The 25,196-nt window shown below is 47.6% G+C and overlaps 1 protein-coding gene across 3 annotated transcripts; it reads left to right on the plus strand.

The window, feature by feature from the left end:
• The first annotated feature begins 34 nt into the window (after window positions 1–34).
• On the plus strand, window positions 35–24,970 carry MAP3K14 (mitogen-activated protein kinase kinase kinase 14). 3 transcript variants are annotated; one of them, XM_065039825.1, is made up of 17 exons: window positions 35–173; window positions 445–545; window positions 7,260–7,532; window positions 8,045–8,114; window positions 9,537–9,747; window positions 9,860–10,459; window positions 11,454–11,591; window positions 13,616–13,745; window positions 14,338–14,469; window positions 14,915–15,019; window positions 15,685–15,848; window positions 16,615–16,765; window positions 17,302–17,655; window positions 18,573–18,679; window positions 20,375–20,519; window positions 21,007–21,107; window positions 21,929–24,970. In XM_065039825.1, the coding sequence occupies exons 3-17, from the start codon at window positions 7,280–7,282 to the stop codon at window positions 22,091–22,093; spliced, it is 2,826 nt and encodes a 941-aa protein (XP_064895897.1). In that variant the 5' UTR covers window positions 35–173; window positions 445–545; window positions 7,260–7,279; the 3' UTR covers window positions 22,094–24,970. The 3 variants fall into 3 exon arrangements, with proteins under 3 accessions (XP_064895897.1, XP_064895899.1, XP_064895898.1); XM_065039826.1 differs by having other exon boundaries at window positions 156–177; XM_065039827.1 differs by lacking the exon at window positions 445–545 and having other exon boundaries at window positions 74–173.
• The last annotated feature ends 226 nt before the right edge of the window (window positions 24,971–25,196 follow it).

Raw genomic sequence — 25,196 nt, forward strand, 5'->3', positions numbered from 1 at the left:
GGGCGGGGCGCGAACAGGGCGGCGTGGGCGGGAGCGGGGCGCCGTCACGCGGCGCAACGGGGCGGTGATTGGCTGCGCGGCGGCGGGAGGGCGGGGCCGGGCTGGCCGCCGCCTGTCAGTGAGCGGGCGCCGCTGAAGAGCCGCGTCGTGCGGGGCCGTGCGGGGCCGCCGGGGTAGGTGCGGCCGCTCGGGGGGCGCGGAGCGGGGCTGTGCCCGGGGTACTGCGGGGACGGGATCCAGGGGGCGGGGGTCGGTGTTCCGTTCAAGCAGCCGCGGAGCGCATCGGTCCCATAGGGCCTGAGGGCGCCCGGTGCCGCCGCTGCTTCCGCGGCCGCCTCAGTGAGGAGCGTGAGGGAGCCGGGAAGGGCCTCGGGAGCAGCGGGGAGCGCTGAGCGGGACCCGCGGGCTAACGGGCCACTCTCCTCCGCACTCGCTTCTCCGCAGACACCCAGCCCATCTCCGCGGTTCTGTTCCGGAGCCCAGGTGCCCGTTGGCCGCTCGGAAGCTCCGCTCCCCGGTTCCCGGAGCAGCGGCCGCACGCTGAGGTGAGCGCGGGGCGGTGGGCGCTGCGAGCGGGGACAGGGCAGCCCTGAGCTCAACTCTTCAAAATATCCAACTGAATAAGATCAGGAGTTCGGTTAAACTGCCTCTGCTCCCCTCGCACGTTCGGCGCTTCTCTTTGACGCGTCTTCTTTTTTCTTTTTCTGGCGAATGGTGAAAATGTTTCTTTGCTGATTAATAAGTCGCTGCTGTGGTTGATCTCAGATGCTTCCTGTCTACTTTAATCGGTTACATTAGAAACATGTGTTCAGGGCTTTGCACATGTAAGAAGCAGCAATCTGAAACCAGCATCCATAAACAACGTCTAAATTTCTTTTTCAGCCGGCTTTCTGAACTCTTTTATGAGTAATAACTTGCGCCTTCTTTACTGTGACTTTAGTGATAAGAATAATAGAATCGGGCTTTGAAATATGTGTCTGTAGTGTGCTGCTTTATTGCATTTTAGTGAGTTAAAATCTGTAACTGGCACAGCCACTAGATTCCTGTGGAATGACTCATTTGCTATTAACTATTAAATTTTAACTGCTATAAGAGAGTGATTCTTTGTCCGGCGTGCTGTGAAGAAGGAGCGTAACAAACAAACTCATAACAACCAAAAACCGTAGAGGATCTGTGGGACCTGATCCGACATCCCTGGAGTTGATGAACTTTGCCAGCGTCTGCCCTGAACCATATTTTAGTGTTAAATATGAGAAGGTAGAGCTGAGCTTTTGTTCTAACGATGATGCGGTGCCTAATTCTTACTCTGGCTGCTGAAGGGAAGGAGACAAATGTGACCGTGCTGCCTCTTCAACTTTGGAAGTTTGCTGTCAAGTGTCATTCAGATCTGTTGGTGCAGACAGAGGGGTCTGGAAGACACAAAAAATGCCAATTTCCAGGAAGAGCAGCTGGTTTGAAGTAAAAGAGACCTGAGTTAGGAAGGAGGGTGGAAATACTGAGGAAGGGAGACCAGGAGGATGCTTGGGGGACCAGAAGGAGGGACTAGTGGGGCTAGTCGCTAGGAACTGGGCTTTGCTGATTACGATTTAGTGGCATCAGGGCCCTGAAGAATATGGACCTTGTCTTGTCTAAAAGGCAGTTCTCTGCTGCAGTTAATAAGAGAGTTTGTCTCATGGGAGTTTGCTCAGGATGGGCATTAGAAACTACTCTGAGCAGCTCATATTTCTACTTTGTAGTGTAAAACCTTCATAATTGAATTTGCAGGACAAATCATCAATTAAAATTGCATAGAAATGCTTCTGTCTGGACTAAATTTAACTAAATTTTTGGTTTTGCCTAGAATTTCAGCCTGTTTCTTGTAGCCTTGCGTGGCAGTTTGTAAATGTCATTGAAAATTTCAAGCTGATTTGGAATAACTGGTGAAAACTCAGTCCTGCCCGCTTGGACAGAGTTGAGTTTAATGAGTGTTTGGGGTTATTGTTGGAAGTTGGCTATTGAGGTGCTTTATTATATCATCTTGTTAAGTGGGTCTTAAAATTCAGGAGGTTGTTAGGCAGAGTCCTAAAAGCCTGTGTGAGAACAGCTAAGCCAGGCTTGGAAGCAAAGCCCTGTCAGGTTGAAGTTTGTTCTGTTGGTTTTTGTTCTGCTTGTTTGCAGTTTGGAAAAATGAGCCGCTTCTCTGAATGAATGGGGTTGCGACCATGTTTATAAACTCTGGGTGGATGGTATTGTGCCGTATCTTGGTTCAAGAACATGGAAAGGATTGTTAAGGGGTGAGTTGTACTCCAGCTGGTACTTGAGGAAATGAAGATAGGTGTGTTTAGATACTTTGAGAAAGTCTGCTGGCGGTTAAACTCTGTCAAATTTTTTTGTACAGGCTTTATAACCAAACTATTGCAATATACTGCTGTCTGGCAACTAAAAAAGCAGTTGAAGCTCATTATCGTGGTGTTTACAGTAAGCAGCACAAACAGCCAAATGGGATTCTGAAGTATTTACTATCCGACCACTTTAAAGAACATGTTTACGTACTTATTATCATTTGTAACGCAACTTGCTCATAAAGACGAGGCTGATAGGGAAATCCTTCGAGTAGGCAGTGTTAGTGGTGGTTTGGGCGGAAGGTTTAGCTTTACCTGGCGATGTTCGGGTAGACCTGGCTGCAGCAGCGCTTGAGAGACCGAGGGGAACCAGACACAATTCTGCAGGAGCCCCTTGGGCAGGCGACTGGTTAAAGAAGAGGAGGTGAAGCATCCTGGAATAGCAACTGCTGATCTGACTCACCAGTATTTTAATCAGTCAGGCATTCTATTTATTTTTACTTTGGAACTCTTAGATACACAAGGGAAGTATTTTTTCTCCTCCTCTTAAACACGCTACCTTTAAATCACATTAAGTGTGTTTTAAGGTAGGGTTGTGTGTTGAGTGCTACAACTTTTTTTAAGTCCCTTCTGACACAAATTGAAACTTCTCCCTCGCTGACAGCTTGTTTAAATAACCACTCCAGGCCCATGCTACAATAATATGCCTTAAACTGACACGGCCAAAAACGGAACTGTCTTAATTTCAGTTCCATCTGAAACGTGGTCGGGCAAGGAAGCTCATCGATCGCATCCAAGCAGAGACGGGCAATGGCGAGGAGGCCGGGACAGAGAGAAGTGCTGCCTGAGGTTTGAAGGGCTTGTCCATATATATATCGACTCCTTGGGCCCCAAACCAGCTCTTTAGTGTGATTCATTTATTTCAACAAGTGTCATCTCTTTTGCTTTGGTCAAACAGCTGGTTTTGATAAGGTTTGATGTCTTTGTGTGATAATTTTGTAGCTCATACTCCAGGCAGGTTCTTTTGGCTGCAGGCACGTTCCCAAATACTGACTGACAGTTGTTGGGATGGGAAGGTCCCCAAACTTTGCATGTTCTTCTTTTCATTTGCCATTCCCTCCTCTAGTGATGCATTAATTCCTGGCTCTTCCCAGCTGCTGCTTTGCTGTCGTGGTCAGCACAGCAACATTGCCAAAAGCCTCGTTGTGTTGTTTTAATAACCCGGTAGCAGCTGCAGGAGAGGAGGCTTACCTAAGATAATGCATTGTTCATAAAACTCTTCTCAATAAGGAAGTGGGAAACCTCACCGAGACAACATAATTCTTTTCTTTTGCAAACTAAATGTCAATTTGAAACTGCAGATGAACATTCACACTCAGACTAGAAGAAATCTGCATATGTTGAAGCCGACTTATGAAGCCTTATGTATGTTTTAAAGTCCTTTCCCAAGCCTTTTTTTAACCAAATCCACAAAACATTAACTGAAATTCTCCAAAAAGCCATTGGCAGGGTGGATTTGACCCAGGCAGGATCCCATATTACGGTGTGCTGGAGAAGTGTTCACTTGACTGTTTCCATCTACAAGTCTCTCTTTCTATATACATAGTAATTTGTGAAACACAGAAATATTCTTTTAAGGTCCATGCTACAAACAGCTTCCAGTTGAGATGGAAGAGCTGAAGAGGGTGAACAGTGACTTGTTTAGAGAAGGGTGCAGGAGGTTTTACAGGAGCAGAAAGCACATGGTTCTCTCTCATATTAATAATTCTGACTCCCTGCAGGTCTCAGGTGACCTTATCCAGTGTATTGATTTCTCACAGGAGCACAGACGTTCTTTGAGGGAGGAGTTGCCGGTGCCACCACAGCACAACTGATACCGTGTTTGGCTTTCGTTCTGTAAAAACGCACTTTCTTTTTTACAGCAGTGAGAACTAACATTAGTTAACCAGAGGTGAGTGTAAAACCTTAGTGAAGATAAGGAGCGAGTAGTTTTTAGCTCTGCTAGCAAAATCCCATTGTGGGTTAGGGGTGTAGTATTCACTTTTATCTACTGCATCATTACCCGACTTCCCCTTTCTTCCCTGAAAATAATGAGCCCATACACACGTCTGCGGAAGGAAGAAAGTCGGGGATATTGAAATCAAGAATTACAGTTGACTCTAAGTGACTTAGACGAGGGAGAGGAGATTTTGAAAACCAGAGGAGCAGTTTGGGGTATGAAACAACCATCCTCCGGCTCAAGAACTTGCAGCTCCTCGTGTTGCACATACATAAGTGGTGTCTGTACAGGAAGCTGTGCTCATCCTGGAGCGGCAGCGAGTAAATCGGCACCCGAAACCGCAGCTCCAGTGCGTCTCATGTGGGTGAATCCTGTTCTTAGTGGTCTTGCCGTGGATCCTCAGGTACTGTTGGGGGCTTCCAAGCCTCCTTTTCATCAAAGCTTCTCTGAGAGGGGCTGCACATGGGGCCTGGGCCTGAGAGATGGAGCACCTCCAGCCAAAATAACAGGGTTTACAAATACTTCGCACCTCACCGGATTGCCGCCCCTTTCAATCACACAGAGATGAGTCTCGCCGGTTCAGTAGCTTCAAGAGAAGTTGTGCTTCAAAAATGATTTAAAAGCTCTGATTTTATTTTTTTCATCACAGCTTCTGCCAGCTACGCCTTGTTGTATGTACCATGTAAATAGTTGGGGTTTTGCTCCTGATAAGGACCTGAAGATTGTGCGGCAACAGTTAAACTGGGCTGGGCTTGCAGCTTCTGTGCCTACACAGCCTTGTAGACCTGAGTCACACATTAAGCTGTCTGAGCGCTGCCGGCTGCTGTGTTAGAGGACATTGCTTACAATAACTACCTCTTACTTTTATTTTATTTCAGTCAGCCAGTGAGGTATGTACTTTGTTGACTTTAACCTCGGTAATGTTTCCGTGTTATTCTGTTCCATTTCAGAGAGCGACAAGGACTTGCAATTTTGCTTCTCCCCTCCCTCTGTTGCCTTGTAACTAAGCTGAGGAGTGACTTGTAGAATTACGTGGTTTTTGGCAACGAGGGAGGGTTTGCGCTGTGGACCTTGAAGGTCCTTGAAGGTGAGGAAAGGGCAAGGAGAGACAGAGTTAATGCAAATCAGGAGAGAGTGAGTATAAAAATAGCTCTGAACTTGCCGGTTTGGTCACTGGTGGCTTGGATTAGTCATCTGGCAGCTCTCTTTCTGCTGCTCCAAGGGATTATTTTACAGCGCTGAGATTTGACATAATTTCAGCAGAGAAGGGAGCAGGACGGGCGTAATGAGTGGGATACTGTCATCAGCACTTCTTTTGCACAGCAGCTGTTCTCTGTTTAGCCGCTGAATGTGGTCATTGTTGACTTGCCTTGTATACCTGCCAGGTTGTTAGGTGACTCATTTACACTTTGCACCAAGGTTCGGGCACTTGGCTCCTGTCCCCTTTCCTTGGTGGCACTTTAGGCACAGAGCACACAGTAATTTTGCCATTTTTCTGGTTGATCTCTGTGTTGCCAGGAGCCTTTTGTCCCAGGCAGTTATTTGGGGGGGGGTAGGAAGAGAAGAGGAGAGAAGAGAGGAGAGAAGAGAGGAGAGAAGAGAGGAGAGAAGAGAAGAGAAGAAGGAAAGGAAAAGGAAAGGAAAGGAAAAGGAAAGGAAAAGGAAATGGAAATCCCTGGTGCAGATTTAAACTGATGAGCCTTGAAGAAATGCTCCTGTAATAGTTCTGAGATCTTATTTTTGCTGGTCTCCATTCAGACATCCCTCCTTCTCATCTTATCTTGGGTTCGTGGTACTTAACACCTGTACGTTTGCTAAGATTTCTGAGTTTTCATGTGTTATTTAATGATGGAAACGTTCATTTTAAGATTTTGCACTTGTGCTGTGAGAGGAATTGACCCCCACAGTTAAGGGGCAGTAGAACATATTCTGGCTTAAAAGAAAACAATTATATTTTAACTTTTCGGAAAGCCCAGCTGAGGGGCTAAGAGGCTAAACCAAACCCGTATTTCACGTTGGCTGGTGTTCAGTCTGGTTGTAGGGAACTCCTAACCCTACTCTTTCCTGGTTTCCACCCCACGATACACCGCAGTGCTTTGCTTCCCTGCTGCTTTGTGCTTCTCCCTTCCCAGCCTGGCTCCCTTCCACCGTCCTCCGAGATCTGCCATGTGCTGGGACTCGTTGGGAGCTACATTGGCGCTAACTGGTCATCTCGCAGCCCGCGCTGATTGACTCGCCAGCTGCTGCCAGGCGGAGAAAATCATCTTTTCCAGCCCCGTCGCTGTCCTCTGTCCGACACCGACTTGCTTTAATCGGATATGCCATAAGAGCTCTGCTTTTTTCTCAGGCTTGAGCAAGTTTCAGAAGCTGTTGGTGATGGAGGGAGGAGTTACGGATGGGCAGGCTGATTGCTGAGCCTTGTTCGAGGGAAGGAGAAACAAGACATGGATTTGAGGGTGGCTGGGTACAAGGAAGAAAGCAATTAGCAGGATTTTATGGCCATTTGATGTGTCGTGAGAGCACAATGTCATTTCTCCTTGGTGCACTCTAGGAGAAAATATTTTGTCTCTTCTCTTTTTCCCGTTTTTGGGGGGAATATTCTTCCTGTTTAGTGATACACAAGTTCCCTCTTCTGTATAGTTTCACTGTTTGTATTTAAGCTAAGGGAATATACCAGGAAATAAATTTCCCTTTGAAAACTGTGTGGTCTTATATTTTTAGTACTGACAATAATGTTAATTATTCCATGGTGCTGGTCAGGGATGGAGAGCTGGGGGTCTTTTTCAGCTCAGAATTTGGGAAGGACCTTGATTTGGTTTAAATAATTTGATAATTTGGTACCTTCAGCAACCTCCTATTTCTCAGGAACCTGAAGCTGCTTCGACCTGTGAAGTTCAGTATTTTGACAAGTGTGTTGCTTTGATTTCTTTTGCCTTTAGTGACTCTCTGAACCTGTGAAATGGCAGTGATGGGAATTACATGCCAAGGAGCTCCCGATGCAGCCGTCAAGCACAAGAAGGAGCTCACAGCTACGAAGGGGCTGAATGAGACAGTGAGTGAGAAGCAGAGCAGCGTTTGCAAAGTAGAAGATTCAAAGAAGGTCATCTTTCACAGTCAGTGGAAAATCCTGAATGATGTCATCACCAAAGGAACAGCAAAAGAAGAAACAGAAGGAGGCTGTGCATCCATTTCTATTATTGCCCAAGCAGAATGTAAGTAGCGGGCCGGTCTACTCTTCATTGAGAAAAAGGAATGTGTAAGGGCGGGATGAGATTTCACTCGCTTCACACTCCTGGAGAGCTGAGACAAAATCTATTTGTAAGCCTGAGCGGGGTGGAGCTGGTGACACATCCCAGGCTCTATTTAGGAAGCTCATGAAATCTTCTAATAATGTGGCAGCATCCACTGAGTAAAGCATAAATAACAGAAGGGCCGTTGGTGCTTGGACTCTAAATCTCTGTCCTTCTGGGACAGCTGGTCTTGGGTGTTTTGAAGAATGGGGGGAAGAGAAGAAGAACAAAATAACACTGTCCGGTGGGAGACGAGGCGGTTGCAGCGCTGGGAGCTGTCCGAGGAGGAACAATGGAGTGCGTGTGATGTGGTGCGACTGTGTGGTGATTTCTCTGAATCACTGGTTTAGCAAGTCGGTAGAGTTGTTTCTTAGTCCGGTTGTTACTTTGCCTGCTACCAAAGACATGTGATGATCCTGCTTTCTTTCACACAGGTGAAAACAGTCAGGAGTTCAGCCCCACGTTGTCAGAGAGATCCTTTATTGCTCACAGTAAGCGTTACAGGTGAGAGACCCCTCAACATCAACACCCACCTTCACCATCGTGTGTGCTGGTGTGTTCCACATCACTCTTGTTCTGGGTGCTTACTTTAAAGCACTCCTTTAAATTAACTTTTCTGTCTGAGGCTCTGCAAGAGTTTTGTCTTTCCCCAAAACATCTTCAGCAAAACCTTTTTGTATTAGGAGAAAAATCTAAGTTTAAGCACAAACACCTTGCATGATCTTATTGTCAATGCCTGTCAATCTGCCTCGATTTCTGCATTGTCAAGTTGTAAAATGAATGAGTAAGTTCTTGGGCTTGAAGGAGAAGGGTCCAAAGGAAAGTTTTCTGTCCTTTTTTAACTGAGCTGTCCTGATGCTTTTGAAATCATGTTACACCATGGTGGTGGGAAATTGAGGCTGGCACTAGTAGTCCTGAGAAAAATGAACTGTTGTGTTTCTGGGGAGGATAAACAGGAGAACCTTTGCTCAATTACAGCATCAGCAGCAGAAATAGAGTTATGAAGAGAAGCTGAAATGGGTAAAGTGGGAGTAACAGTCGAGATGGAAAAATGGAGGCCTGGGACTTGCTGTTCTGAAGTCGCTTTTTCTTCCTGAAGAATCTGTGCTCTGTTGGAGCTTTATGAAGCGCTGGAGCTTTATTAAGCAGCTCCAACGCCCTCTGAAGTGGGTGACTGGGGTATAGAATAAGGTGCTGCCAGATGATATATTGTACGGATCAAGAAAACAATTACTATTTCTTCATTTGAAGATCAAATATCCTACTTTTTTCTTACAAATTGATTAAAATAAATCAAACTGCTATGACTGGCATTGAATAACTGCAGGTAAAAGTTCCTCTGGAGGGTTGCATCTGTTTGTGCAGCCCCGGTTGGTACACTGGCCAGCGCTGGTTTGTGTCTGTGTGTGTTCCTAGAAATCATATCTGAGTATTGAGCGTTACACGCCAGAACGTTTTGGCTTTTTGAAGGTATTTTATTTGAGTGCACTTAGTCATCCCTTTGGTGCAAAGCCTATTGTTCTTCCAAGCAGAGCAGCCATTTATATTAGGAGCACTTGTATTAATTTCAACAATTTAAAAAAATGGATTGTATTTATACCTAATCTCTGTGTTCACTATAAATCACAGACATTCAGCGCTTTTCCCTCTTGCCGTTCCTTGCAGAATTTGCAAACAGTGGGAGATGTGCTGCTTTGCTTCTCCCACATACCCCCAATATTTCCTTCTTACAATGCCAGATCTGCTACCGTGCCTCGATATTGAATTGACAAATTTTAGAAGGCAAGAAGTGACGCTGTCATTCTCTATTTTTTAAGCCTCAGAAGGCAGAATTGCTGATTCTCGTTGCGTTGGTCATCGTTGTTAACTGGGAGTGTGCTTGCGCTGCCAGATCTAAAAGACTTGGTGCATTTTGGTTTCCAACAGCCGATCGGACAGTCTCGATCAAATCCCCAACAATGTGGCCCACGCGACGGAGGGGAAGATGGCACCTACCTGCTGGCGAGGGCGGCACCGCGGCAAGGCCAGGAAGAAACGGCACAAGAAAAGGTCCAAGCTGAAAATCCAAACAGTGGCTGCTGGCAGGAGAGGTCCCAGGACTCCAGAACAAGAGAGCTGCACCCCAATTCCCGTCCAGGTGAGAATCCCTTCCATACTGGTGAGACCCCTGCGAATTCGTAACAATCCTCAGCTGAATTTTGGGTGGTTATATTGAGGTTCCTGCTCAGCTGGTTTGTTTTCTTTTCTAGGAAGATGAATCACACGAAAACACTCTTTACAGAAACCATTTTTGGGTTTCAGAACTTAACAAGGACTTGGTCTATGAGCCGTTTGAGAAACCTGAGAAAGCTCTGTCCGCGGGCAAACTCCATTCACCGAGGAGCCAATACAAAACTGAACTGCACAAGTTAATCAGCCCAATTCAGTGCCTTAACCATGTTTGGAAACGACGCTATCAGAGGGACAGCGTTCCGCAGCCTGAAACTCTCCATCCTTTTCCCTACAACATCATCCCCCCTCATTTCGCACATCTGGACAATCCTCTCCATGCCGTGAAACGCAACGTGCTGGAGTCGTACTTCCACGGCCAGGTCTATCAAGACAGCGAGCATCGCTTATCTGGCCTAAACTCTGAGTATAGTTTCCCCAAGTGTGTCAACCAGTCCATAAAAAACAGTTTAGACAAGATTTCTGTGGAAGAATACTTGGTAGACGCCTTGAAGGGGAGCGTGAGTCTTGGTGAACCCCAAAATTTAGCCAGCCTAGCCAAGACGTGGAGAGGAGGAGGCCTGGACCCGAAGGAACAGTTTCACGAAGCGGATGGAAATGAAGGCGTGCTGCTCACTGAGGTGACCTGACCGCGCACACTAGTGTCGCACAAGGCAGAGAAAACACAATCTGCATCACGTACCAGCTTCTGTAACAAAACTGCATTTTCTGAGTGGTTCTTGATATAGTTCAGGGCCGTCAGTTCAAGATGCGCTTTTGTTTCTTGAAGGCTATAAAGCCCTGTCTCAGCTCGGTGGCTCTTATTTGTTTGCTCATTCACAAAATATGCACGCTTGTCTCCGAGGAGCGTTTCTGTGCTTAGTCAGACCTCAAACACGTCTCTGTCTGTCTGTGAAAGAACCCAGTCTGTTCAGGTGAACGGGCTGCGAGATTTTATTGGCTGTAGATGACCCGGAGTGTGACACAGACAGAAACCAGGGCCGTGTAAACCGGGAAGGTGCACAAAGCCCGTCTGCTGCCTCTGGTAGGACGCCAGCAGCTCGTCCCGCGCCGTACGCGGGACTCGGGCGCAGCAAACGCTTGTAAATCTTAGAGGGATGATTCATTTCTTCTGAATTCAGTTCTCTGTCGCCACCGTGGAGGACTCTTCGCTGGAATCAGTGTGACCCTGTCAGCGTCGGTGGTGGGGTTCAGGCGGTTCCTTACCTGCCTGAATTCGTTTACACTGAGATCTACACACAATTCAGTCTACTGACTGTAAAAATTTAGCTCACGCATAGTTGTCTGCGTTTAGTCATGTGAATCTTGTTGGGAGGATTTAGCTTCGTAGTAATGCCCTGCATGTGAAGGGAATAGTTTGGAGCGGCAAAACCATCCAAATACTGGTGGCATTTCTTTACAACACCAGAGTGCACTAATTCACATCAAACAGAACCCACAGAAATCACTTAGATCCTCCTCTATAGTTTCATCTCAAGCTTGTGTCAGAAGTAACTTTGTACAGGGATTTTTTAGAGATGTGGCAGTATCTATTGTGGGGCTTTTTCTGCAAATGTGGCCTCAACAGTTGCTTCTTTCCTTGCTTCATCTTGTTCTTTGGTTTTTAACTTGCAGAAACTAAAGCCGGTGGATTATGAGTACCGAGAAGAGGTTCACTGGACCAAGTGCCACGGTTCGTTGGGCATCGGCTCTTTTGGAGAAGTGTACAAAATAGAGGACAAACAGACGGGGTTTCAATGTGCTGCCAAAAAGGTAATTATGAGAAAGGGGGGATCCTGACACAAAAAGGTGTACGGAGAAAAAGTCGTCTCCTTCCAGCTACCGTGCTGCGGTGGTTACGTCCAAGGGAAAGCCTCGAAGTGATGGCACAGAGAGAAGCAGCAGATGGAGAACCTGGATGTGCACAGAGGGTCCAGTTTAGCAGCCAGAAATAAGTTCATTTGGCCTTTGCAACATGCAACAAGGGATCTCGGGTTTTGCGCTGAGATTTCAGAAAGATTCAGTGCGTTCCTAATGACCGCAAAGGAGAAATGGCTCTGTGAGTTGTCTGCTTGGCTGTTGGCATCTTAAAACACATCAGGTTACGTGGTGGCCTGGCAGGTGTTTGCTGGAAAAGGAAGAAAGTAGGGAAAAAATAAGACGGGTGGTAGGTGCTCAAAACAGGGCGAGGTTTCTTCTGTTCGAGTGTTGTACGTTGTGCTGATGTGTTGACATGAGGAGATTCCATTACAGCACAGCTAAGATGTGGATTTTTCCAGAAGTTGGCATAATAATCTCTTGTAAACCAAGATAACACCATTGTCAGATGAAGTGTGGAATAGAACTTGCATTGGGGTATTGATTTGTAGGGGAGCTCAGGGGCGAAGGCAGAACGATAACGCAAGTAGATCATGAGAATGTGAACTGTTTGGTTTGAACTTAACGCTTGAATAGTTTCATCACCTCTGTGAACCGATGTTACTCCGATAGAAAACTTCAAGAAGTGTGTGGGAAGCGTTTGTCTCGAGTACAAAAATACTATATGCAAAAAGAATTGGAACTTGCGTTTTTCAATTTAAAATGTTTGCTTTTCCTCATGTGCGTTGGTCCCACCTTGTTGTGTTGCCCAGTGGGAAGATGTCAGTAGTGAGACTAAGGCAGCTTGTCCCGGCTTTTAACCATTGCATTTGTAAGCTGTTTAGAAACAAATATGTAGAATGTTATTTTCTATTTTGCATCCTTTAGACGGGGAATTTGGTGGCAACGTGACCAGCTTGTTTTCTGACAGTGCGTAACTAGTTATATTTATTACCCATTTTGCCAATGCGCAGAACTAGCTGTTAGTGGCGGGGTGTATGTTCAGGAAGAAGGGCTGGCAGTGCTGATAAAGACATCAGTAGAAGCTGAAGTCTTTCGAAATGTCAATTATTACGCTCTTTTCCGAATTACTGGAGGATTTCAAAGGATACTTCTGTAGATCAGAAATACACCACTCAACCCAGTGAATTCTAACAAGCGAGTTGAACTCTTATTTCACGTGACATCAATAAGTGTCTGGAATTAATGCTGTCAGCACAAGGACACTACCTGACCTTTCACCACCTTTGGTGTTGCAGGCACCTGCTCTCCGAATGCTTCAGATTAAAGAAAACTAGTTCTAGTTGCATTGCTGACAGTGAAGAAACACCATCCATCCTTTTCCCACCAGAATCTTAATGAGTCATGTTTTCCTTCTGGTATTTAGCGAATTCTTGTTGTGTTTTGTTTGGCTGAACTTAGTGAATAGAGTTTTTGTTGAACCGTTTTCCTGCGCAGGCTCGGTAGCACCTAAAAAGGTGACGGTGTAGATTGCTGCTTGTGGCCCTATTTCATATTCCCTCCTGTTTGGGAGGAGTTTTATTTTTGCCAAGCCCTGCATCATCCTTTATATTTTTCCTGTTCCATGAAAGCACAATGCTTGAGTTGTCAGTATTATCTTCTTAATTGAGACCTAAATTACCTTCCCACTGAAAATCACCCGTACTCAGCTGTAAGCTGGAGTTATCACAACCTGGCATCTTTTTTGACAAATCTTCCACTTTACTCAGACACTGAAGATTTGGCGACTCTCGTCGTCCTCATTCAGCATCACTCTGAGTGTTCCCACTTATTTCTGCACCCACTAATTTCTGTTAACGAAGGTTATCCCTGTGCCTCTGCTATTAGACAATGTGGGACACTCCGCCCCAAACATTGAGGAGGGACAATTCTGTCGAGATTAGTCACAAAATTCACTCCGTGCTTCTTTGTTTCACCAGGTACAAGTGGAACACTTCCGCGCAGAGGAGTTAACGACGTGTGCTGCAATAACGAGCCCTAACGTCGTCCCCTTGTACGGGGCGGTGAAGGAGGGACCTTGGGTGACCATCTTCATGAAGCTGATGGAGGGTGAGAAGGGAACAAGCGCAGTGGGAACACCATGGTCACTGCTGGATGCAGTGGACACTGATCTCCTCTTCCTCCTGCCCCAGTTTTAAATCTGTTAATTCTTTGGTGTATCCAGAGCGTTCCTAGTGTTAATTCCTGTGTGGGTCGGGATAGGTACGTGTAGCCCCTACTGGTTTTTGCTTTCACATTTCTTTGCGTAGCAGCACCTAAAGCTCATTGTACTGGAGCAGGGGATACCGTATCAGCAAACCTTCTGTTGCCTGGTGCTCCTTTTTCCAGGCAGGACCATGGAAAACACAGACAGTAAGAATCAAGGTGATGATCAGTAGCACCTACAAGTGTCTGATACGATCACAGGGTAGCAAAGCAACACCATTAACCTGACACCAAGCAAAAGGCGTCGTCAAAGAGGGTGGTTTCTGTGGGCGGTAAGAACTTGGGGAATAACCAAAAGGAACAGACCTGTATGTGGAAGATAAGGGCTGTCAGACCTGGCAGTTCTCATTTCTTCGTCAGAAACGACAAGGAACGCTGATGATGCTGGGATGAATTTAAAGATAAGCTAATGTGGACTCTCTGGATTCCTTTCTAGGTGGCTCATTAGGTCAGCTAATTAAACAGAGCGGCTGCCTGCCGGAGGACAGGGCCCTCAGTTATTTGGGCCAGGCTTTAGAGGGCTTGGAGTATCTTCATGCTCAAAACATTCTCCATGGAGATGTAAAAGGTAGGATGGTACTTGAGGTACCTTGTTCTTCCCGTTTTCTTACTGCAAACTGCTTGGAGATGAAGTTACTGAGTGGCAAAAGGTTATTTACTAGATTTTCAATTCTGCATTTGAGATTAGAGCTTAACTCAGCTCTAAACAGCTGAGCATGTCATATTTGTCACTTCTTTCTTTCTGCCATCCGGTGGGGCTGACGGACTCTTTCCCCAGGCTGCTCGCCACTGGGGTAGAGGAATCTCCAGGGCAGATAATTATAGCCTGTAAGCACAGATGATTATAGGTGTGTACTTGCTTAAGCCGGTGATACTCCATAGGAGTAACAGACCTTGGTTTGGGCTCAGAAAAGTGTAGTTCTGTGGGCTTTTGACTTATTTTTCTTCCATCTCAGTGACCTTATGGTCACTGAGACCAGGAGACTGACTAATTAAAACCTTCTCGTTGCCAGCGGAAAACGTGCTCTTGTCTGACGACGGCAGCAGAGCTCTCCTGTGTGACTTCGGTCACTCCGCTCACCTGCACCCCGACGGCCTGGGGAAGTGCTTGGTCACAGGTGAGGACTTTCTGCTGCTGTTCTAAGGAATTGCGCTACTGACTCATTCTTTTTGAACATTTACATACAGCTTACTTGCAAGCAACTATTTTCCGGACCTAACATTGCTCATAGTGTCACATTTATTGATATTACTGTGATGTAAAACGAACTTTGGGCTGGAAGGTGATTCTCGTCTCCCAGTCTAGAAAGCTGTTGTGTTTTTTGTAAGATTATGTCAGCGTGCTGCATTCAGCGTTTTGTCGCTGCAAGAAACCACATCGAAACTTAAAAATCTAACTCTGGCTTGTCACGTAACCTCACTGAAGAAAAGGAATCCTGACTTCCACCAATGCAAAATTCCTCACTGAGTTTTGGGCAGTTAAACCTTACAGCGTTTTTAATGCAGCTGTTGGAAGGATATGTTTTCTAATGCTGAGCTCACCAACAGAGCCTCGTGTTTTGCCTCCCAAATTTGCTTGGAAAGGGGAGTTTAATACGTATCCTGTGTATATGGGATGGGTCCGATATGGAGATGTAGCCTTTGAACAGCTTCTAAGAGCACACGATGCTGCTTTTTGGGATAAGGTGACTTGTTTCTCCCTGTAACTAAAAAGACAAGGAGGCTGCCTTGCGTTGGGACAATTGTTTAGTTTACATGCGAGTTTTCATCTGAACGGTTTTAGGGAACTACGTGCCGGGCACAGAGACTCACATGGCTCCGGAGGTGGTGATGGGAAAGCGCTGTGACTCCAAAGTGGACGTGTGGAGCAGCTGCTGCATGATGCTGCACATGCTGAACGGGTGCCACCCTTGGACCCAGTACTACAACCACCCGCTCTGCCTGAAGGTAAGAGACCCAGCGCATCTCCGGGAAAAGGCAGGTAAGGCTGTAGAGTCTCATTATATGCGGTGAGAGAGCAGGCATTTCAGGAAGGCTGGCTCATAGTCACATCTAAGATCATGCCAACCTTCCTTTGGAAGCTGCTCGTTTCTTATACTTCTTAGACTGCTGTGTATAGAATCACAGAATCATAGAGTTGTTTTGGTTGAAAAAGACCTTTAAGATGACCAAGTCCAGCTGTTCCCCCACCCCTGGCACTGCCCCATGTCCTGAGAACCTCATGTCCGTCTGTCCAGCCCTCCAGGGATGGTGACTCCAGCACTGCCCTGGGCAGCCTGTTCCAATGCCCCACAGCCCTTTGGGGAAGAAATTGTTCCCACATCCAACCTCAACCTCCCCTGGCGCAACTTGAGGCCGTTTCCTCTGCTCCTGGCGCTTGTTCCTGGGGAGCAGAGCCCGACCCCCCTGGCTCCAAGCTCCTTTCAGGCAGTTCAGAGATCAGAAGGTCTCCCCTCAGCTCCTGTTCTCCAGCTGAACCCCCCAGGTCCCTCAGCCCCTCCATCACACTTGTGCTCCGGGGCTGTTTCTTTCCTATCCCACTCATGACTTGGGTGTGACTTTTGAGCCGTTCAGCTGTAATAAAATTACTGCTCAGGTCTCTCATTTAATGCTGTAATTTCAGTTGGAAACGCTCTCAGGGTGGGAAGAACCTTTCTGAAATCAAATGTAGCCTCTCTGGTCTAACCTCTTTCGCTTCCTGTTTGTTACACAGATCGCTAAAGAGCCACCTCCTCTGAGGGAAATTCCACCTTCCTGCAACCCTCTCACTGCTGAGATTATTAAAATGGGTCTGGAGAAAGAGCCTGTTCAGAGAGCATCTGCGTCTGAGCTGAAAACTAAGACCAGCGTCGCACTTGAAGAAGGTAGAAACATCCTGTATCTAAAGCTTCTTGACCACACTGGTGAAGTGGCTGGTTGCCAGTTAAGTCAGAGCGATTCTATGGGAAATACCAGTATGTTCTACTGTTCGGTTTATCATTTACACAGTCTTCAGCGTTGATGTGTATTTTGGGGTCAAAAGCTTTTACCCACAGCTGGGTGTTTCTCACCCAAATAAATGAACATTTCCTGTGTGCTGTCACGTGTTCTTTCTTTTGTTGTGCTGGGGGTTGTTAAGGTGTGTGCTGGGGCTTGGCAGCAAAACCAAAAGCAGGTTTATTGCATCCTGAACTGTAACTCATACTTGTGGTCTGGTCTTGCCTCTAAGCCTCTCTGTAATTTATTTCACCTTAATCCTGCTGAAAGGTTCTGTAACACAGCAGAGCTGATCTGGTTTTGTCCTTTGAAGAAGCCGAGTGTTTTAGAGCAGGATGCACTTCAGAAACTCTGACTGTGAAGGAAAACTTCACCGCTTTTTTTCCTTTATTTGATAATGTTTGTCTCCTTTTTGTTTCTGTAGTGGGAGGTGTGACAAGCCCCTGGAGAGGCGAATACAGAGAGCCTCGCCATTTATCTCTGAACAAAGAGAACAACCCACAGACGTCCCTGTCCCCCACAGCGAGCCCAGTTTCTGAGAGTGCTTCTGACCCAAAGTTGCCAGGCAAAGTTTCTTGTGCGAGCCCCATCCTGCCAGCGCCACCGTCTCCAGAGCAAAGGGAGGAGCTGGAGAGAACCCCTTGGAACCCGTGCAAGGAGTTCCCTGAGACCTGGGACCCTCCGCCTCTCTCCTCCACCCCTCTACCCCTCAAGAGCTGCAGCCATGTGGAGAGAGCAACAACCATTTCAGAACAAGAGCTTCAGCAGCTGGAAATAGGTAAGCGCCGCGTGGGGAATCTGGCTTTGTGCCTGAGAGTCTGATAAAAATGTGGCTGCTTTCTTTTGGCCTCTTGACAGTTGTTTCTGGGGTTTGAGCTTGGATGTTGTTTTATTTGTAGTTCCTCTCTTGTTACACAAATTGCTCAGCTTTCCTTGAAAATACCCAAACTAGTAGTTCTTAACCAATTAAATGTGGCACAAAGGTAGCGGTCAGGGTTTTCATCCACCCTCTGAACGAATTTGATCACCAGCAACAATCCACAATTTGAAAACCAGCAGGAAGTTCAGTGTGAAGATCAGTGAAGTAATATTGCAGTTCCATTGCCGGAGCATAACTCAACATTTCACTTCTTTTAACCCATATTTTCTAGTCTTTGTAAATGAATTGAAAACTTCAAGTTAGGAAGAAAGTGTCTTGAAATGCAACCGTTGTCATGGAACTGAGAAATGGCATTTTAGGGGTTGCTGAGGGGCAAATTCATTCTGAAATGGCTTTGGGTCTCCAGCAGCCTCGTCAGGTCTGGATATTATCAGAGCAAGTTACTGCGAGAGTTGAGTGCATCGGTTTGACCTTTTCTTGGGTATGATATGGATGGATCTGGAGGGAAGACTGAGGGGTGACTAAATAGGCAAGAACTGGGAAATTCTGGGTGCTAATCGTGTCTCTGACATTTTGCATGTCATTGCACAATTCATCTGTCCTTTCTGGCTCAATTTCCCTATTTTCACAGCGGTGGCCATAGCCTCGCTTTAGCAGAGGAATTGTGTGCCCTGCGTTTTGCAGACACTAATATCAACGTTCATTAGATGATGCTGAAGAAGCCTTGAGTATTAATTGCGGTAACGGGGATCAGAGCAGGGAGGCCTGGAAGGAATCACTGGAAATGTCTTCCTTCTCTTTCCTTTTGCTTGCAGAACTGTTTTTGAACAGCCTTTCACAGCCTTACTCACTGGAAGAGCAAGAACAAATGCTTTCATGTCTCAGCATCGACAGCCCGTTTGTGTCAGATGCCAGTGAGAAGGTGAGTGTCAGTGTCTGCTGTTACTGGGGACAGGGGGGGGCAGGGAAACCAGCTCTGGAAACTGGGGCCAACGGATACATGGAGTTTCTCATGTGCCAGGTCCTGCATGTGGGTCGCAACAACTCTGTGAATGCTGCAGGCTCGGGGAAGGTGAAAAAGGCCCTGGGGGTGTTGGTGAGAGCGGCTGAACATGAGCCAGCGGGTGCCCAGGTGGCCAAGAGGCCACAGGATCCTGGCTGGTACCAGCACTGGTGTGGCCAGCAGGCCCAGGGCAGCGACCGTCCCTGTGCTGGGACCTGGGGAGGCCAAACCGCCAATCCTGGGGCAGTTCTGGGCCCCTCACACCAAGAAAACCTTTGAGGTGCTGGAGCGAGTGGAGAGAAGGGAACGGAGCTGGTGAGGGGCTGGAGCACAAGAGTGATGGAGCGGCTGAGGGACCTGGGGGGTTCAGCTGGAGAACAGGAGCTGAGGGGAGACCTTCTGATCTCTGAACTGCCTGAAAGGAGCTTGGAGCCAGGGGGGTCGGGCTCTGCTCCCCAGGAACAAGCGCCAGGAGCAGAGGAAACGGCCTCAAGTTGCGCCAGGGGAGGTTGAGGTTGGATGTGGGAACAATTTCTTCCCCAAAGGGCTGTGGGGCATTGGAACAGGCTGCCCAGGGCAGTGCTGGAGTCACCATCCCTGGAGGGCTGGACAGACGGACATGAGGTTCTCAGGACATGGGGCAGTGCCAGGGGTGGGGAACGGTTGGAATTGATAATCCTGAGGGTCTTCTCCAAACAAAATAATTCTATGATTCTAATAGGGCAGAAGTACAGAGTCCCGGCTCCTGGATATTCATTCCCAGCCTATGGATCTGTTCTTCCTGAACTTCTTTTAACCCCTTAGTACTAATGATTTACATAGTCTTAATTACTTAAATACTAAGTTTAATTTATTATGTTTGCTTTAACTGCGGCATTCATAAGGCAGGGAATAGCAGTGCAAACCACTGACTAAGCCTTTTTAAAGCAGGGAAGGCCGTGAGCCCTTCAGTTGTGGTTTTCAAAGACACAGAGCCCAAAATTGTGTAGCCTGCCATCTGCAGGACTCACTTCGACTGTGATTGTCTTTGTTTCCTATTTCTATTCCTCTTTGCCGCCTTATAACACTTTTTGAGGTGGATTGAGCAGCGTTGTGTGCAGTAGTTCAGCTGTTGACACAGCTAATTAGCCAATACCCAACCCTAACATTTAATTAGACTATTGACTTGTACTTGCCACTGTGCTGATGTTGTCAGGTTGACCTTCTGTGCCTCTAAGATACAACAGATGTCTCCAAGCAGTACAGCGAAGTAGGGTCTGCAGTTGTTTAGGTACAGTTAACTGTTTTTCCTGTGCGTTGTCATTTATTGACATTAACAATTCATCTGATGCTTTATTCTCCTGTCTCTCAGTACGATAGAGCCCTCTTTTCTCCTTCAGATCCTTCAGATGATTATTGATTTGACTATTGAGAATATTCTACAGTGTCTGCAAACTGTTGCATTGCTGCTCATCCCCTTTTCTAGATGATGGATAAATGGTTAAATAACTCAAGGCCCAGCCTAGATCCTTGTGGATATTTCTACTTTTGTCCTCCTGAGGTTATTTTAATGCTTATTTCACGCAGGCTCCTTTTCTTTAGGAGCATTAGACAAACTTGTGCTTACTTCTGCAGAACTCCATGAAGGCTTCTCACAGCTTGAGGGACACGATGAGCTCTGGGATTCATTCCTGGAACAGCCAGACAGACGGACAGAGCTTCAGTTGGAACAACCTGCTGAACCGCAGCCGCCACACAGACACTCCCAGCTATTTCAACGGTGAGTCTGAATTTCTCCAGGGTGGATAAACAGTCAGGTCTAGTTTTCAGACCCTCCTAAAAGCACGTGGGTTCTCCAAAGGCCAAGCCGGCCCCAATCATAGATAGGCAGGACTCAGGTCTGTGTAGTCTTGCAAAGCCAGAGAAGCTCCTGAACACACAGTCTGGTTCAGCTTTTTCTTGCCTCATGCAACTGCCATGTGCAAGAATATACGTTTTATAACCATAAATGTCCACAAAGTAATTTTGAGGGCACATTGTGCAAATCAATACACCTCTTCAGCTGCTTTCTTGCTAAATCCAGCTCTGCTCTGAGTCACTGTTGTCTTCCGCAAGCCTCCGTGCTCAGTGAAAGACCTACATAAATTAGATGCTTAATGATGAAAATGAATTCTTCTGATGTATCTGCCTTGCTCGTCAGTTTTTGGCATCGGGCTGTGAAGTCATTATGCCTACAACACAAGTTAATGACTTCTTGCCCATTTCAGGAGTGAAAATCCAGATCCAGTTGCTAAGTGGAGAAAATTTACACATCAGGGATTTCCACAGGACGAAGGTGGGAGACATTGCCACTGGGATAAGCAGCCAGGTGAGACACAAACCTGGGGGTTAGCTACAATATTTGTTCACAAATTAATTTCTTCCATAACACAGCCTCACAACATTTTAAAACCAGAGACCAAAAAGTCCATTCAGGGACCTTAATGGCACATTGAGCAGCATAACTTCAGTGCTGCTGTCCTGAGCGTGATACCAGATGTTTTCTCAATCATAATCGTTGCTAATTGTTGTAGGGATCATAGGAATCTCCATCTTCTGTGCTGCAGCTTAAAAGTGCTTCTTGACTACAGATTCTTCCTCCTCTCCCTAAAGAAGAATCACTGTATGACTTCTTTGTATCAGCCGAGGGAAATGTGCTGTGATGTCTCTAATGTTTGAGGGTGGAAGAGATGTTGGCAGATTCCAGCAAACCTCACCGGGCGCCTCTTTGGCAACCCCTGAAAGAAACTCTGCCGTGTTTGTGGCCTGTAAAGCGCAGTGATCGTCTCCAAAGAGGTTGCAGAAGTCCAGAAAATCTTTTTCGCGTTGTAGGTTCTCTTTGGTGGTCTTAAGACATCACAAAGCAAAGCATCACCAGGAATTCGCAGGGTGCAAACAGCGCCAGTTCAGCAGCCACCAGCAGTGGTGGAAACCCTGCGTGATGCGTTTTGGCCGCAGGGTGGACGCTGCCTGGTCCAGTTTCTGAGATACTTTCTAACAAGAGAAGGTTAAAGATACCCCTGCCAAGCACAAGCCTCTCTCCAGGAGCTTTTTGCGCTTTGGGGAGCTACTTGTTGGGTTTGATAGAGGGATATAATGTTCTAAAAGAGACCTGAAGTGCCACTCAGATCTGTTTGTTCTGCCTCACAGATCCCGGTCCCCGCTTTCAGCCTGGTCACCAAGGAGGGCCAGCCGGTTCGCTACGACATGGAGGTCCCCGACTCCGGCATCGAGCTGCAGTGCACCCTCGCGCCCGACTGCAGCGTCAGCTGGACGTGGCGAGTCAAGCACGGGCAGCTGGAGAACAGGCCGTGAAGCCGTTCCTGTTTCGGAGGGGGTTTTTTTACCTTGTCGAAAGAAGGAATTGCAAAAGCTTCCAACCACTCCTGCCGTGGAGCACCGAGCGCGGTCGCTGGTGTTTTGTGCTGAAGTAGGATAGCGGTTCAGCAGCTCGCTGCTCCCGGGCCTCACTTCTCTTGTCTGTTCTGATCCAGTTCTAAGACATGTCCTGAGCTTAGATGTTCTCCGGAACAGTGGGAATTACTTGTTTTGGGTGTGAGTTTTAGGTTGAGCTTGAGAACGGCGGGCGGAAATTCCTGCTTTTCAGAGGAATGCGGTTGTGCTTTTCAGGAGCAGAGGGGATGGGGTGAGAACTCCCGTGTGTCTCAGCCCCCGAGGTAAATGTGGTCGTTGTTGGGCTTGTCCCAAGGAGGAGGTTGGTTATTCTGAGTGCAGCTGCGGTTGTTTGTGCCGAGGGGAGCTGGCTGACTTCCTTCTAGCCGGAGGAAAAAGTTAACGTCTCTGTAGGCTTCGGGCAGCATCATCTCTACCTCAAGCCGTTTGCACAGGGAAAATTGACAGCGGTAACTAGCTGGGTTCTTGGTTTCACCTCCCACCCTTCCGCGAAGACGCTTCCTTCTTGAATCAGAAAAGAACTTGTGTTTCCAGAAAGAGCTTTGCTTGCAGCTCTCGTCTCCAGGTCCCCTCCGTGACCGAGGAGCTGGTCTCGCTCTGGCATTGCCGTTGCAGGGAGGGCACAAGGAGGGGACCGTGTTGCTGGGGGTTTGTTTCCTCCATTCTGTCACCACCGCTGACTCGGGACTTCACGGGGACCGTCCCGTCCAGGCAGCGTCCCCTGGGTGGGGAAGGGACGGCGAGCTCGGACAAACTCTTCACTCCCAGCTGTCAATCCGGCCACTCGGTGCCCCGGTTCTGCGCGGTGCGTTGGCTCGGCCTGACTTCACCAGCACTTAGAGCGCGGCACAAGGCTTCGTGTGCTCCCCTTCTGTCAAAACGTGCTAAAGGAGTGGGCCGGGCAGCTGGGCCTCTAGTGCCTTAAGCTTTGAACTTGGGGTTTTTTTTACTGATTTGTGAATTGTTTGGGTGGAATTCAGACAGGCAGGTGTTGCCAGCCCGTCTGCAACCCAGAACAGAACCAGAGGGAGGCGTGAGCGATGGTGTTCTCATTCAGAGCTGGGAATCCCGGTCGCTTGCTGGGCTGTGGCTCTTCAGGGTGCTGGATCTGCTGCACGTTCTGAGCTGGGACCATCGACATCCAGGCCAGGCAAGGGAACAGCTCCCAAAAAGCAAGGTAGGATGTGCGCTGGTTCTGGGAGACACAACGGGGCAGGAATATGTGCAGTTTTCTCAAGTGAGCTTGGCTTAGCCGGAGAAAACGATACTTTAGGCCTCGCTTTTTGAGGACCAACGCTCCCTTTGGTCTCCCTGAACATCGGCTGGTTTTGATGCACTAGGCAGCGAGATGCCTAATGAGAAAACTAAAGTTGGGATGCAACAAAAAAGCAGAACTCTTGAATATTAAACCTGTCACCACTGTGGGTATAGTTTTTATAGCACTTTTTGTTCTAAAGCACTTAATATGTTGTCCAAAATAGACACCTAATTATAGCTGAAATGCCACGTTAAGAGTCTTTTTGGTAAACAATTAACACGTTATTCACATCTCTGCCAGGAAGGAGTGGGGGGAATGGGTAGGTTGGCTCGATTTAGTTTCTTTCAGGTGCCGTAAACTACTGAGAATCATAGTCTTGGAGCAGGAGGGATCCAAACAGCTCCCGAGCCCCGTTCAGTGCACCAATCTGTCTCCCGCAGCCTGTTCCCCTTCCCAGGCTTCCTCGGAGGGGCGGGAGGAGAAAACCCTGTTGGTTGTTTCCTAGAAGAGCCTGTCGGTGCCGCGTCGGTGCCGCGCGGCTGCACGGTGTGTCAACCCAAGAGCCTGGTCCGCTCCCTTCCCCGCCGCCGCCTCTCGTGGCTTTCACCGCCGTCTGCGGAACGCTCCGGCGTGCGGTGGACGGGTTGGTACCGGGGCGGGACGCGGCAGAACCCCCTCGCTGTTTACAGCTTTACGCTTCACCTATAGCATTAACGCTCATCTCGGGCCGCCTGCGGGAGCGGGGGAAAGGCAGAAAACCCTTGCGCGCCCGGAATGCCTGTGGCGGGTAGGTGGAGGTGGCCGCGTTCTCCCGTTCTCTCACACCAGCATTAGCCAGTTTTGTCCTGAACCTTCACTCCTAATTTGCTGCCACCCCAAGTGAAAAAGGGAGGCCACAGATTTCCACCTAATCCGTATTTTCTATGCCAGCCGGACTCTGGTGTCAATCCTGCCCGCACGGGAAAGGCGCTTTGGCACATGCCGCAAACCACCGGTGCTTTCTTACTGTCCTGATGTGGTTCTCCTCTCGGGGGCATCACCAGGGTTTTCCTGTCTGTGCTACCGACCAGCTTTGGGGTCTCTTGGCTCTCTCCTGCTGCCAGGACAGATTCCTCTTCATTTGCCTGATCATTTTTGCACAAGAAGTCCAGTTTCCAGCTCAGGGCTGGCCATGCAATAACAGGAGAGAGAGCTGGGAAAGCTTTTTGTGATCCACCTTAAAATTTGGCTGGAATGGTGTATAATAACGAGTCTTTAGGACAGAACCCCAGTTCGGGTTGGGGAGGATGAACACAAATGGCTTTTGTGTAGCTCCTTCCAAACTTCTGGCAAAATCACGGTTGGCAAAGGAATGTGAAGCTGATAATCAATGTGGACGGGCAGTGCTGGCGGGGGAAGGCGATGGAGTGACAAGCTCGTATTGAACAAATGACACTTTATAAAGCTGTGATTTCTTGAAATTGATGGTTTTGACCTGCATTTTCACAGGGAAAAAAAGAATAAAGCCGTAAAAAAACAGATTCTTCATTCTCGTTGCTCGTGGTTTGATATGTTGTCCTAGAGAACAAGACAAGGGTGCAGAATAAGATGTTTTTCCAGAAGGGAAACCTGGGCTGATTAAACCTGCTCTACATTACCCTTGGTTTGGGGTGCAGGGAGAAGCTGTTTCAGGGTAAGAAGCGGCAGCAATAATTTTGATGGATCTGAGCACAGGATTTGCTAAATATATTCACCGTACTTGGCATA

The sequence above is a fragment of the Columba livia genome, chromosome 23 (assembly GCF_036013475.1).
Source record: "Columba livia isolate bColLiv1 breed racing homer chromosome 23, bColLiv1.pat.W.v2, whole genome shotgun sequence".
Taxonomy (NCBI): Eukaryota; Metazoa; Chordata; class Aves; order Columbiformes; family Columbidae; genus Columba; species Columba livia.

Bases quoted from the DNA above. Each gene is read 5' to 3' on its own strand.
- MAP3K14 (XM_065039825.1), top strand. From the start codon at position 7,280: ATGGCAGTGATGGGAATTACATGCCAAGGAGCTCCCGATGCAGCCGTC. The intron at 10,460-11,453 runs GTGACCTGACCG...TTTAACTTGCAG, and splicing joins AAGGCGTGCTGCTCACTGAG to AAACTAAAGCCGGTGGATTA. The intron at 18,680-20,374 runs GTGAGTGTCAGT...TTACTTCTGCAG, and splicing joins TGTCAGATGCCAGTGAGAAG to AACTCCATGAAGGCTTCTCA.